Source organism: Myxine glutinosa, chromosome 5 (assembly GCF_964187855.1).
Source record: "Myxine glutinosa chromosome 5, kmMyxGlut1.1, whole genome shotgun sequence".
Classification (NCBI taxonomy): domain Eukaryota; kingdom Metazoa; phylum Chordata; class Myxini; order Myxiniformes; family Myxinidae; genus Myxine; species Myxine glutinosa.
In genome coordinates, this window is record NC_136265.1 from 185,548,762 (window position 1) to 185,562,535 (window position 13,774).

Genomic DNA, 13,774 nt, shown 5'->3' on the forward strand with positions numbered 1-13,774 from the left:
GTCCTAAGGGTATTTTTTTTGAAAAATATTCCAATATATCTTTTTTTAGGGGGGAATTTTTTGGGAATAAATATTTTTTTTCAACTTCAATTGTTTATAAAATGTGATATCACGTATATTACAAATACATTTGTGCAAAATAATTGTTTGAATTATGATTGGTTTGAACCATGACAAAACGGCAACTCGGGTACAGTCATTTATCTATATATCTACACATCTGGGCAGTGTCTGTGTTGTCACTTAACGACTCCCTCAAACTTTTGTCTCCGTAGTTGTGAAGTGTTTTTAATAACGTTGTGGTGGTTTTGAATCACTTGGTGGTGAGGTATTTTGAATTATGTGGTGGTGAGGTGTTTTTAAATGATGTGGTGGTGAGGTTTTTTTAAATCACATGGTGGTGAGGTGTTTTTAAATCACATGGTGGTGAGGTGTTTTGAATTAATTGGTGTTGAGGTATTTATAATTACGTGGTGGTGAGGTGTTTTTAATTATGTGGTGGTGAAGTGTTTAGAATTAGTTGGTGATGAGGTGTTTTTAATTATGTGGTGGTGAGGTGTTTTGAATTACTTCGTGGTGAGGTGTTTGTAAATGACGTGGTGGTGAGGGGTTTTTAATTTCGTGGCTGTGAGGTGTTTTTATTACGTGTTTTATGGCTGTGAGGTGTTTTTATTACGTGTTTTATGGCTGTGAGGTGTTTTTACTTTCGTGGTGGTGAGGTGTTTTTATTACGTGTTTTATGGCTGTGAGGTGTTTTTATTCCGTGTTCTATGGCTGTGAGGTGTTTTTAATTTCGTGGTGGTGAGCTGTTTTTATGACGTGTTTTATCGCTGTGAGGTGTTTTTATTACGTGTTTTAAGGCTGTGAGGTGTTTTTAATTTTGTGGTGGTGAGGTGTTTTTATTACGTTTTATGGCTGTGAGGTGTTTTTATTACGTGTTTTATGGCTGTGAGGTGTTTTTATTTTTGTGGTGGTGAGGTGTTTTTATTACGTGTTTTATGGCTGTGAGGTGTTTTTATTATGTGTTTTATGGCTGTGAGGTGTTTTTATTATGTGTTTTATGGCTGTGAGGTGTTTTTAATTTCGTGGTGGTGAGGTGTTTTTATTACGTGTTTTATGGCTGTGAGGTGTTTTTATTATGTGTTTTATGGCTGTGAGGTGTTTTTATTATGTGTTTGATGGCTGTGAGGTGTTTTCAATTTCGTGGTGGTGAGGTGTTTTTAATTTCGTGGTGGTGAGGTGTTTTTATTACGTGTTTTATGGCTGTGAGGTGTTTTTATTCCGTGTTTTATGGCTGTGAGGTGTTTTTATTTTTGTGGTGGTGAGGTGTTTTTATTACGTGTTTTATGGCTGTGAGGTGTTTTTTATTCCGTGTTTTATGGCTGTGAGGTGTTTTTATTTTTGTGGTGGTGAGGTGTTTTTATTACGTGTTCTATGGCTGTGAGGTGTTTTTAATTTTGTGGTGGTGAGGTGTTTTTATTACGTGTTTTATGGCTGTGAGGTGTTTTTATTTTTGTGGTGGTGAGGTGTTTTTATTACGTGTTCTATGGCTGTGAGGTGTTTTTAATTTTGTGGTGGTGAGGTGTTTTTATTACGTGTTTTATGGCTGTTAGTCTAGTAGGAAGACTAGGTCCCCCTGCACCCCCCGGAGATATACTTCTAATCAGTGTTTCTAGATTGGAAAAAATGTGTAGAAAATGACTAGCTATGGCCCCAAGCTGAAAAAATGTCCCACATACCATTTTTATGCAAATTACTGCTGCAAATTTTATGCAAAATTATGCAAATTTTATGCAAATTTTTGATGAGGAGTAGAGTTGAGGGGTCTTTGAGGGCTTCATCGAGGTGCTCTCGGTTGCAAGACTGGGTCATTCTGAGAAGCACAGCAGGGTCAGAGATCATGATGTTCTCCTCCTCAGTGAATCTCTCCATCAACAGCCTCTCCATTGCCTCACACACTGTTTTGAGGCAAAAGAGGGACTTTGCGTAGGCCTTTCCACTGAGAACACCTTTGAGAGATCCACTTGTTACTAGTTGTGCCTCAAAGAGAATCTCTGCATATCCAGAACCACGCATCTTGTGTCCAGTGAGCATCCCGATGTAGTTCATGGATGTGTGGAAGGGTCCAATCGTTACTACATGACTAGCAAATTCATTTGGCCAGCGCCAGATGATGGGAAGGGCTTTCATGCAGACACCCAGATCAAATGTATTCAGGACCCATCTCTGACCCACCTCAGCAGTTGCTGCCTCGGAACGCTTCAGTAGCTCACGAACAACTGCGTTGTCTGTGATCGGTTGGTGGATAGGCGTGCAGTAGTCGACTGTTGATTTGCTGGGTGGGGGAGAACCAGTTGCAGAGGTGAAACCCCCTAGCCCAGGCACAGGCTGCAGGCCATTGCCATGCCATGCAGGCACCAGGCACAGACCGATCACAGACAACGCAGTTGTTCGTGAGCTACTGAAGCGTTCCGAGGCAGCAACTGCTGAGGTGGGTCAGAGATGGGTCCTGAATACATTTGATCTGGGTGTCTGCATGAAAGCCCTTCCCATCATCTGGCGCTGGCCAAATGAATTTGCTAGTCATGTAGTAACGATTGGACCCTTCCACACATCCATGAACTACATCGGGATGCTCACTGGACACAAGATGCGTGGTTCTGGATATGCAGAGATTCTCTTTGAGGCACAACTAGTAACAAGTGGATCTCTCAAAGGTGTTCTCAGTGGAAAGGCCTACGCAAAGTCCCTCTTTTGCCTCAAAACAGTGTGTGAGGCAATGGAGAGGCTGTTGATGGAGAGATTCACTGAGGAGGAGAACATCATGATCTCTGACCCTGCTGTGCTTCTCAGAATGACCCAGTCTTGCAACCGAGAGCACCTCGATGAAGCCCTCAAAGACCCCTCAACTCTACTCCTCATCAAAAATTTGCATAAAATTTGCATAATTTTGCATAAAATTTGCAGCAGTAATTTGCATAAAAATGGTATGTGGGACATTTTTTCAGCTTGGGGCCATAGCTAGTCATTTTCTACACATTTTTTCCAATCTAGAAACACTGATTAGAAGTATATCTCCGGGGGGTGCAGGGGGACCTAGTCTTCCTACTAGACTATGTGAGGTGTTTTTATTTTTGTGGTGGTGAGGTGTTTTTATTCCGTGTTCTATGGCTGTGAGGTGTTTTTAATTTTGTGGTGGTGAGGTGTTTTTAATTTCGTGGTGGTGAGGTGTTTTTATTACGTGTTTTATGGCTGTGAGGTGTTTTTATTCCGTGTTTTATGGCTGTGAGGTGTTTTTATTTTTGTGGTGGTGAGGTGTTTTTATTACGTGTTTTATGGCTGTGAGGTGTTTTTATTCCGTGTTTTATGGCTGTGAGGTGTTTTTATTTTTGTGGTGGTGAGGTGTTTTTATTCCGTGTTCTATGGCTGTGAGGTGTTTTTAATTTTGTGGTGGTGAGGTGTTTTTAATTTCGTGTTTTATGGCCGTGAGGTGTTTTTATCATGTGTTTGATGGCTGTGAGGTGTTTTTAATTTCGTGTTTTATGGCTGTGAGGTGTTTTTATTATGTGTTTTATGGCTGTGAGGTGTTTTTATTATGTGTTTGATGGCTGTGAGGTGTTTTTAATTACGTGTTTTATGGCTGTGAGGTGTTTTTATTATGTGTTTTATGGCTGTGAGGTGTTTTTATTATGTGTTTGATGGCTGTGAGGTGTTTTTATTATGTGTTTGATGGCTGTGAGGTGTTTTTAATTTCGTGTTTTATGGCTGTGAGGTGTTTTTATTATGTGTTTGATGGCTGTGAGGTGTTTTTAATTACGTGTTTTATGGCTGTGAGGTGTTTTTATTATGTGTTTTATGGCTGTGAGGTGTTTTTATTATGTGTTTGATGGCTGTGAGGTGTTTTTAATTACGTGTTTTATGGCTGTGAGGTGTTTTTATTATGTGTTTTATGGCTGTGAGGTGTTTTTATTATGTGTTTTATGGCTGTGAGGTGTTTTTATTATGTGTTTGATGGCTGTGAGGTGTTTTTAATTTTGTGGTGGTGAGGTGTTTTTAATTTCGTGTTTTATGGCCGTGAGGTGTTTTTATCATGTGTTTGATGGCTGTGAGGTGTTTTTAATTTCGTGTTTTATGGCTGTGAGGTGTTTTTATTATGTGTTTGATGGCTGTGAGGTGTTTTTAATTACGTGTTTTATGGCTGTGAGGTGTTTTTATTATGTGTTTTATGGCTGTGAGGTGTTTTTATTATGTGTTTGATGGCTGTGAGGTGTTTTTAATTACGTGTTTTATGGCTGTGAGGTGTTTTTATTATGTGTTTTATGGCTGTGAGGTGTTTTTATTATGTGTTTTATGGCTGTGAGGTGTTTTTATTATGTGTTTGATGGCTGTGAGGTGTTTTTAATTTCGTGGTGGTGAGGTGTTTTTATTACGTGTTTTATGGCTGTGAGGTGTTTTTATTATGTGTTTTATGGCTGTGAGGTGTTTTTATTATGTGTTTGATGGCTGTGAGGTGTTTTAAATTACTTGGTGGTGAGGTGTTTTGAATTACAAACAAACAAAGTAATTGTTTGTATTATGATTGGTGAAAATCATGACAACACAGCAACTCAGGTACTGTCATTAGCCTCAGTTAAAATAAGCCCGTTCCTCAGTATCGACGCTAGTATATATATATGTGTGTGTGTGTATATGTATAATATTTGTATGAGTATTATGTATGTATGAGTTTACTCATATTATGTATGAGTTTATAGATGACTCAGATGCAAAATATTTTTTGGGTGAATGATTTAGACCATTTCTAACAATAATCCAATAGAGCATCAAAATCCAGATAAATAAGTGATTTTTTTGCATTTTTGGACCACCCTAATATACACACATACACTTATACAACTCATATACCTATACATTATTCCCTTACTACTCACAAATTAGGGCTGGCACGAAGGCCTCTGGGTACGCACGCTCTCCTCTAAGGTGTCTAGCCTGGGTTTGATGGATGTTAACCTAGTCCACAGATGGAGGTTAAACGAGGCATCTCATCTGCCGGCATTAGTTGGTGGGTGCTAATGACTTTAGTGTTCTTCACGAAGAGTCGGCGAGTTGTCGCTGGCACTCTGAACAAATTAAAAATTCCTGCCCTAACCAGCAGAGGGCATTGCATCAGCTGCACAGCCGCACCCTCAGCCAATGATGCTAAGAATAATTTCCCTGAAAATGGGACAATAAAGATTTCTTATGATTACTAGCCGAAACCCGTGGAACATCCACGGAAGGGAGGATGTGGTGTATGGATAGAGTGTACCATTATGGATGGCATAGGGGATTTGCTTGTCCGAGTAAGAGTTAGGAAGAAAGATGAGAATGAAGAGTGCGTATATGAACAACGTATTTATTGCAATCTACTTAAATGACAATGCTACGATATACTTTTGAAAAATGAATGGATTCGTAATAGGAATCGGCATAGCACCACTCTGGGATTGTCCACTCAGTGGACGGCTTGCTGTCGCCTTCGCCTGTCCAATCAGCGGACGGCTTGCTTCGCCTTCACCCAGCAGACGCCAATACGATGGCGTCGTAATATGGCGTCGTATCGGCAGTTAATCGGATGCTTTTGGGCCCCAACGTCGGCTAATTCAGATTTTTCGAGTATGTCTGTACGTGATAAACAAAGAGCGCGGTTCGCAGATCGTAAATCCATTAGTGCCGTGGGCATCGGGTCACTGGGTGCGGCGTAAAAGGGATAACAAAGTCGAGTCCTTACGCTATTATTATATAGATTACCCTGCAGCCTTGTGCCACATACAAGAGAAGAAGCCTCCCAAATAAAGATGGAAATAAATATCTTGCACTCATGTACGGGAATAGAAACAGTCATGTGATATATGATGTCCATAACTCATTTGCTTCATTTTCTCCACTTGTTATGCCAGCAATAAGGCGGTAAATGGAGGTACTTTTGATTGCCGTTTGCTTTCATATGCAATGATTGCAAACCAGTCTTATTTTATTGTTTTATTTTCCTCTTTCTCTCCAGAACGTTGGCCTTCTACTGATTGACGGATACATACATACATTTTGCTGACAATTTATATGCACCGATTTAATTAATTACACTTGGAATCTTTCTAGTTCTCCAATAACTTTTGTTTAGTGACCAAGTAATCAACGGCTACCAAACTTGGGCATGGAATCCGCACAAATTTTTGTGTCTTTCTTTCACAAACATTTCTCCTGAAATCCGATGAAATTATCATTATGTTTTTTTACTTGTGTCATAATAAATCCGAGCAGCTTTGCCAGGTTTGTTTTTGTAACATTCCTCGTCATGTTTCATTCTTTCATCCTTATATTCATGCTACAATCTTTTTGATAAATTACTCGTAAGATTTTCTGAGAATATCTTCATCCACTTTCAATGACCTCAAAAAGCATGTATCTTCATGCTGTAAATAAATAAATGATAAATAAATATATAAATGATAAATAAATGATAGCGATAAATAAATAAATGATAAATAAATATATAAATGATAAATAAATGATAGCGATAAATAAATAAATGAAATAAATGATGTAAATCGTCATGGAAATTCTTGAATCATGATAAGGTCTTCATCTAAGTTTTTCTGAGAATATTTTCATCCACTTTCAATGACCTCAAAAAGCATGTATCTTCATGTTGTAAATATAAAAATGATAAATAAATATATAAATGATAAATAAATGATAGCGATAAATAAATAAATGAAATAAATGATGTAAATCGTCATGGAAATTCTTGAATCATGATAAGGTCTTCATCTAAGTTTTTCTGAGAATATCTTCATCCACTTTCAATGACCTCAAAAAGCATGTATCTTCATGCTGTAAATAAATAAATGATAAATAAATATATAAATGATAAATAAATGATAGTGATAAATAAATAAATGAAATAAATGATGTAAATCGTCATGGAAATTCTTGAATCATGATAAGGTCTTCATCTAAGTTTTTCTGAGAATATTTTCATCCACTTTTAACAATGACCTCAATAAATATTCTGTGTAATGAGATGTTCCGCAGAAAGCAAAGTGGACAAAATATAAAATAAGACAATGGCTGCTTCTTGATTTATTGTTTTAAATATTTGAAGACCCTTGTACACCAAGCTTCTGAGAATATAATTTTTCAGGCTGAAATGCATTTTCATTTGTCTTCATATATCGTTCATTGAGTCGGGGAGATTGTGACCGGGGCATCGTGATTCATGGCATTCATCGACACAGAGCAATGTTTTTTTTAACATTGGTAATGAACCAGGAAGCAAACCCTTCAACCATTTCAACTCAAAACTGTACACTAGATTCAAGTTCCCTTTGAAATTACTGCCATATCTTGAAGCTGTTTTCATCTCACTGTACCCCCACTGAATTTTCTGTCTCACTGCGCACACCCCTCAACCCCCAATGGCACACACACGCACACTTTCCACCCATAGCAGGTGCTCGCAATATCTTTCAATACCTGGTACAATGATGATTTAATTCTTATTTAGTGTGGAATGAAATAATTGTTGTGTAACTTCATTTTTCATCTTTTGTAAAAAATAACGTTGACATGGCTATAACTCAGTGAAACCATGAATCTTAGTTGATACCATGAAGACCACCGCTCATGGGATATCAACATCAAGAGGAGATGGTGTACACAAACATTTGATGTAATCTTGCCTGAAACATTTTTAAAGTTTAGTTTCATGAAATTTCTTACTCTTAGTGTATCAAAAACCCTAACGTGTCATGTACAAAACGACATTCCTTACTACAAGACGTTGAGTTTGACTCAGGTAAAATTTTACAATTTTCACCAGTCTTGATATATCCACTTAGCGTGGTGTTGGCTTAGCGGTTAGGGTGCCGGCTTGGGATCCTAGGATCCTGGGTTCGAATCCCGGAATTAACACCAGGGGGGTTGACTCAGCCTGTCATGTTGGCTTAGCGGTTAGGGTCCCGGCTTGGGATCCTCGGATCCTGGGTTCGAATCCCGGAATTAACACCAGGGGGGTTGACTCAGCCTGTCATGTTGGCTTAGCGGTTAGGGTGCCGGCTTGGGATCCTAGGATCCTGGGTTCGAATCCCGGAATTAACGCCAAGGGGGGTTGACTCAGCCTGTCATGTTGGCTTAGCGGTTAGGGTGCCAGCTTGGGATCCTCGGATCCTGGGTTCGAATCCCGGAATTAACACCAGGGGGGTTGACTCAGCCTGTCATGTTGGCTTAGCGGTTAGGGTGCCGGCTTGGGATCCTAGGATCCTGGGTTCGAATCCCGGAATTAACGCCAAGGGGGGTTGACTCAGCCTGTCATGTTGGCTTAGCGGTTAGGGTGCCGGCTTGGGATCCTAGGATCCTGGGTTCGAATCCCGGAATTAACGCCAAGGGGGGTTGACTCAGCCTGTCATGTTGGCTTAGCGGTTAGGGTGCCGGCTTGGGATCCTCGGATCCTGGGTTCGAATCCCGGAATTAACACCAGGGGGGTTGACTCAGCCTGTCATGTTGGCTTAGCGGTTAGGGTGCCGGCTTGGGATCCTAGGATCCTGGGTTCGAATCCCGGAATTAACGCCAAGGGGGGTTGACTCAGCCTGTCATGTTGGCTTAGCGGTTAGGGTCCCGGCTTGGGATCCTCGGATCCTGGGTTCGAATCCCGGAATTAACACCAGGGGGGTTGACTCAGCCTGGCATGTTGGCTTAGCGGTTAGGGTGCCGGCTTGGGATCCTAGGATCCTGGGTTCGAATCCCGGAATTAACGCCAAGGGGGGTTGACTCAGCCTGTCATGTTGGCTTAGCGGTTAGGGTGCCGGCTTGGGATCCTAGGATCCTGGGTTCGAATCCCGGAATTAACGCCAAGGGGAGTTGACTCAGCCTGTCATCCTACCGAGGTCGGCAAATTGAGTACCAGATCACTGGTCATTCCCTGTGTGTCGCAAGAGGTGACTAACGGGGTTGGTGGCAGGAAGGGCATCCGGCCATAAAACATTGCTTCAAAAAGGGGACCACGGTGCCCAAAAAAGGGCAACCCCTGCTCTGCGGGGAAAAATGGCCTTTACAGGTCGTGGTGATGTAATCATATATCCACCTGATTTCTCATAACATTTTTCTTCATGAATGAATTAATGAATGAATGTGAGTTTGACTCATCTGAGCTTGAATTCCTCCTATATGCAGCTTTATCCTTGAGCTCATTTTCGAGACCTTGCTCTCTTTTCACCCGCAGAGGCTTCCATTCTGAGTTACGATGGCAGTATGTACATGAAGGTGGTGATGCCAATCGTGATGCACACCGAGGCCGAGGACGTAGCACTGCGGTTTCACTCTCCCCGTGCATACGGTCTGCTCCTCGCCACAACATCACGGGACTCTGGAGACACGCTGCGCCTCGAGCTCGATTCCGCACAGGTCAAACTCACAGTCAACCTAGGTACGCCTTTCCTTTTCGAGATGAAACAGACTGGCATCATGCTGTCCTCATCTCCGCTGTGGCTCATTCATCGCCACTACCTCCCTTTACATACATCATGGAATGGTGTTCCATTTTTGCACAACATTGCATTATGCCGATGCTCCAGCTACCCCATCTCGCTTTGCTCTTTGTTTGCTACTTTGCAGACATGTAATTTTCTGCACGGAATTTTAAGCATTCCCCGCCTCACTGCCTCCGGGAGAGTAATTTGTTGATGTTTTTCCTCCCATTGAAGGCGACATAACTGCTTTCCTTTTTCCTTCTGGGCACATTTACTCACATTATCTTTTAACTCTTATTTTCACGGTCATTGGTTATTTCCTCCAGCGGAGCTGCTCTATTCCCACATTCATCCATCTCATTTGCTTTTGGAAAACAGGATCAACTTTTGATTTATTATGATCATCATAATCATTATTATTATTTGGCTGATAGGCATCGAGTATTGAAAATTCCATGACATTCTCATTTGAGTTCTTTCTGTCTGTCGCTTTTGCATCATTTCCACATTTCTGATATTCTTGTTTGACATCCCAGCAATCCCACTGCTCACACCTGCCTGTACTCATGGAGACCTCAAACACTCACTCTTGTTTCCATCCTGATCCAATTTATCGGAGGTTGAGCCATTATCCCTTTTCCTATCTCACCCAATGTCATCACCCTTCAATGGCCAAAACCTGCGACCCTAACCAGACGGCCACAGAGGGACAATGCTCTGCACAAATACGCAATATGTACGATGGCACCCCGAATTCCAAGCTGGAGACCATGGATCGCAATTTAGTGAAAACGTGCTCCGCGTTTGCCCCAATAGTCTTCATGTAAGACATAAAATGAGGACTTTGTACGATGTATCAACGTTCATTCATTATTTAAGCAAATCCACAATGGTACATCCACACCAGACATCGATTTCGACCTTCCGTTTTGGCATCCGTCCTGTGAAATCACTAACATTTACTTTCATTCTGTCAGCCAAGCCTCGGGCTATCCTTAATGGTCTCCAGCTGAGCGGGTGTGTATAGGTGCGGTGTGTCACTCTGCGGCTGTCTGCACCGCCTTCTCTGCTGCGGTTGACGACACATGCCAAACCAGACCGTGTGCCGGCAGCCCTGCTTCCATCGATCTGCCAGCCTCAAGGACATAGGGAGAAGGTTTTGCTGAGGCTCCGGTCTTGCATCACAGATTTTCTCCTTGGAAAAAGGTCATCACAGTTGCATTAAATAGTGTTTGTTCGGGGGGGGGGGGGGGGGAGGAAGAGCAAGGGGGTTTTCCCCCCGCTTATTTCGGGACAAAGGCCCCTGATGGGAAAGAGAGTAATTTCACAAGGGACATTAATATTATAATGAGACGAGTTGATTTGGCCATATGCAAGATAACCATAATCTATGTCCTTGAGGCTTGTTTTGTATTTGAGAAAAACCTCTAAATATCATGGCTCAGGCAAAATTCCACGTTGTCGCTTTGCCACAAGCGTGAGGCAGGTAGTGGGAGAGAGAGAGAGAGCGACGTTTCTCCGTGAAGCACAAAAGCTCAGCAGTTGTTTTATTTCGACATTTAGGCTTTCTTTATTCGGATCTTGGTTACAGGGCTGCCCAGCATAGGATTGTTACAAGCGGCCATTTTCCACTAAACAAAGAAATCAATTGTCTTTTCCATTTCACTGTTGTTAAATTCTTCAAAAGATAATTGAGCATTCTTTTTCAAATAAATCTGCTGTTGATTAAAATTAGGTTTTTTTTTAACTGCAGTCTGTATTTTTTTTTTTTTTTTTTTTTATGGGATAAAAATATTTATAGGATAAAAATATGATTTCCCTTTTTTTTATGGAAACATTGTGCAAACTAAAAAAAGATGAGGTTTTTTTTGTGGTTAGGGATTATGGCCGCTTGTCTGCTTGTGTCTGTCCCCGGGAGGGTGGACTGAATTTTTGTCGGATGTCTGCAGCATATACCTTGAAGGATGTAACTTCATCTTTCATATTCTCTTCCCCATCTAGACTGTATCAGGATAAAGTGTAATCCCAGTAAGTTTTGATTCCACACTTCTCTTCCTTCACATTGTCTTGCCTTTTAATAATGTCTTTTTGCAAGAATTGTTTGCCATGAACTAACAGATGGAAAGCCAGAATGTTTCTATTTTAACGTGCTTTTGTTTGTTTCTTTCATTTTTCGAAATGCTTCTACTGCATGTCTCTTGCGTAATCTATGAATAATCAAAAGTAATGGCGACGGCTTTCCAAAGATTTCCAGTGCATGTTCTGTTGAACTAACATCTTGTGTAATTGCACGTGCTGTTTGTCTTAGGGCACGAGGTGTTGTAAGTCAAGGTTTCGTTTTGATTGTAACAGAAGTCTGAAATTGGTATCGCACAAGAAAGAGCAACAGAAACCAATTTATCCAAATGGATTTGGAGTTTTGGCACAAATTCAACATCGTTGACGATAAAACGGACTTTCAAAAACAACAGCACGATATATTTGTTTTTAATGTGCGTATCAAACTTCATCTTGATAAAATTTGGAGGATTTGCACACACACACACACACACACACACACACAAAGAACTTGCGGTGTTACATCCCTTTGACAAACAAGGTAAAAATCTGCTGGTCAACTTGTTTGCATGTATTTAATGATTCCATTAACCGTCAGCTGTCATCCACCTTGGTGTGTTAAATTTCTTTTCTTTAGATCATTAATTTTCTACTTGATATCAGAGGTGATACAAGGTTTGAAGTGAATACATAGGGAAAATTTATTTTTCTTTGTCATACTGTTCCAAACCTTAGCCTGGTGTTGGCTGAGTGGTTAGGGTGCCGGCTTGGGATCCTATGATCCTGGGTTCGAATCCCGATCGATCGCTGAATTAACACCAGGGGGGTTGACTCAGCTGTCATCCTTCTGAGGTCGGCAAATTGAGTACCAGTTCACTGGTAATTCCCTGTGTGTCGCAAGAGGCGACGAACAGGGTTGGTGGCAGGAAGGGCATCCGGCCATAAAACATTGCTTCAAAAATGGGACCATGGTACCCGAAAAAGGCCAACCCCTGCTCTGCGGGGAAAAGTGGCCTCCAAAGGTGGGTCTCACTGTTGTGTTTGTGTGGTTCCCTCTCTCTGCCCCTCTTGTCTCCCGCTCCCTTCATTTTATGTTTTATGTGTCTGTTTGTGTTTTTTTGTGTTTAATGCGTTCGCTCTATATGTATCACCTATATGTATCTATATGTAATGTAATGTATCTATATATGTAATGCTCTATATGTATCTATATCACCTCGACTTTGTAAAAAAAAAAAAAAAAAAAACCTGCTTGAAAAATAAAATGGATCATTTGAATCCATCTGATTGTACAGTAGATGGCATACCATAAATAATCACTGAGCTACACTGTCATTCTCAAATAATTTTAACTGAATGTACGAGTATTGTATGGGCTGAACCTCGAAGCCAACCCAGCTACAAATTGTTTGAATCCCGACTCTCCTATAAACTGTCATCCCAGTGTTTCACAGCAGTGTGATTCATCATTTTGTGTGCCGTCCCTCGGATGGACGTTAAACAGGTGTCCCGTCCACTAGTATTCGTTGGTGAACGATAAAGATCCCACAGTGTCCTTCGTGAAGTGTAGGCGAGCAATTGTTTGTACCATGGAACAAGTCCCAAAATCCTGCCCCAACCAGCAGAGGGCATTGCATCAGCAGCACAGCCACGACTTCAGGCAATGATGCGACCCGCAAACTTGTGCTGCATATGAACCAGGAAGCATATTATGATAATCCACATTCATATGTTTCATATTGTTTTATCTCTGCAGTAGAACTTCTTCCATCCAAAAGCCAGTAGCACAATTTTAATGAGAGAATTCATCGACCACCTTATCTCATGCAGTCTTGAGAAAAGGGACATGGGAAGGTCTTTTAACCTCCTGCCTTGTGGTTTGCACTGACCAAAGAGCGCTGGGTGCCACAATATTTGTCTAAATGCTGAATCTCACAGTGACTCTGCCCTCAGGGCATGACTGCATAAATATTTTTCAAACTGCTAAATGGAAGTTTTTTTGAAAGTGCCAAAAGGTGCTTTGAAGGTGCTTTTTCATGCATTTGTGTTCTACGGCATTCAAGTATATCATTCAATTTAAACAAAATTACGATTTTAAAGACTGTAGAAAACAAAACAAAAAACTATTATTATTTTTTTAGCAAAGTTTTACTGCTGTTGATGCACCGTCTTTTACACCGTCTTCTTTAAAATGTTAAATTACTTATTTG

The 13,774-nt window shown here is 40.9% G+C and overlaps 1 protein-coding gene across 9 annotated transcripts in view; it reads left to right on the forward strand.

Moving 5' to 3' along the window:
* The window catches only part of LOC137413498 (neurexin-1-like), a 1,626,023-nt gene that overhangs the window by 642,160 nt on the left and 970,089 nt on the right, over positions 1-13,774 (forward strand). For 7 of the 9 annotated variants that reach the window (XM_078779254.1, XM_078779246.1, XM_078779249.1 and 4 more), the window contains exons 9-10: positions 9,260-9,463; positions 11,508-11,534. In XM_078779254.1, coding sequence (XP_078635380.1) covers positions 9,260-9,463; positions 11,508-11,534 — 231 coding nt within the window. The remainder of the gene's footprint in view (positions 1-9,259; positions 9,464-11,507; positions 11,535-13,774) is intronic. The other 2 variants (XM_078779248.1, XM_078779255.1) reach the window with 1 other exon arrangement.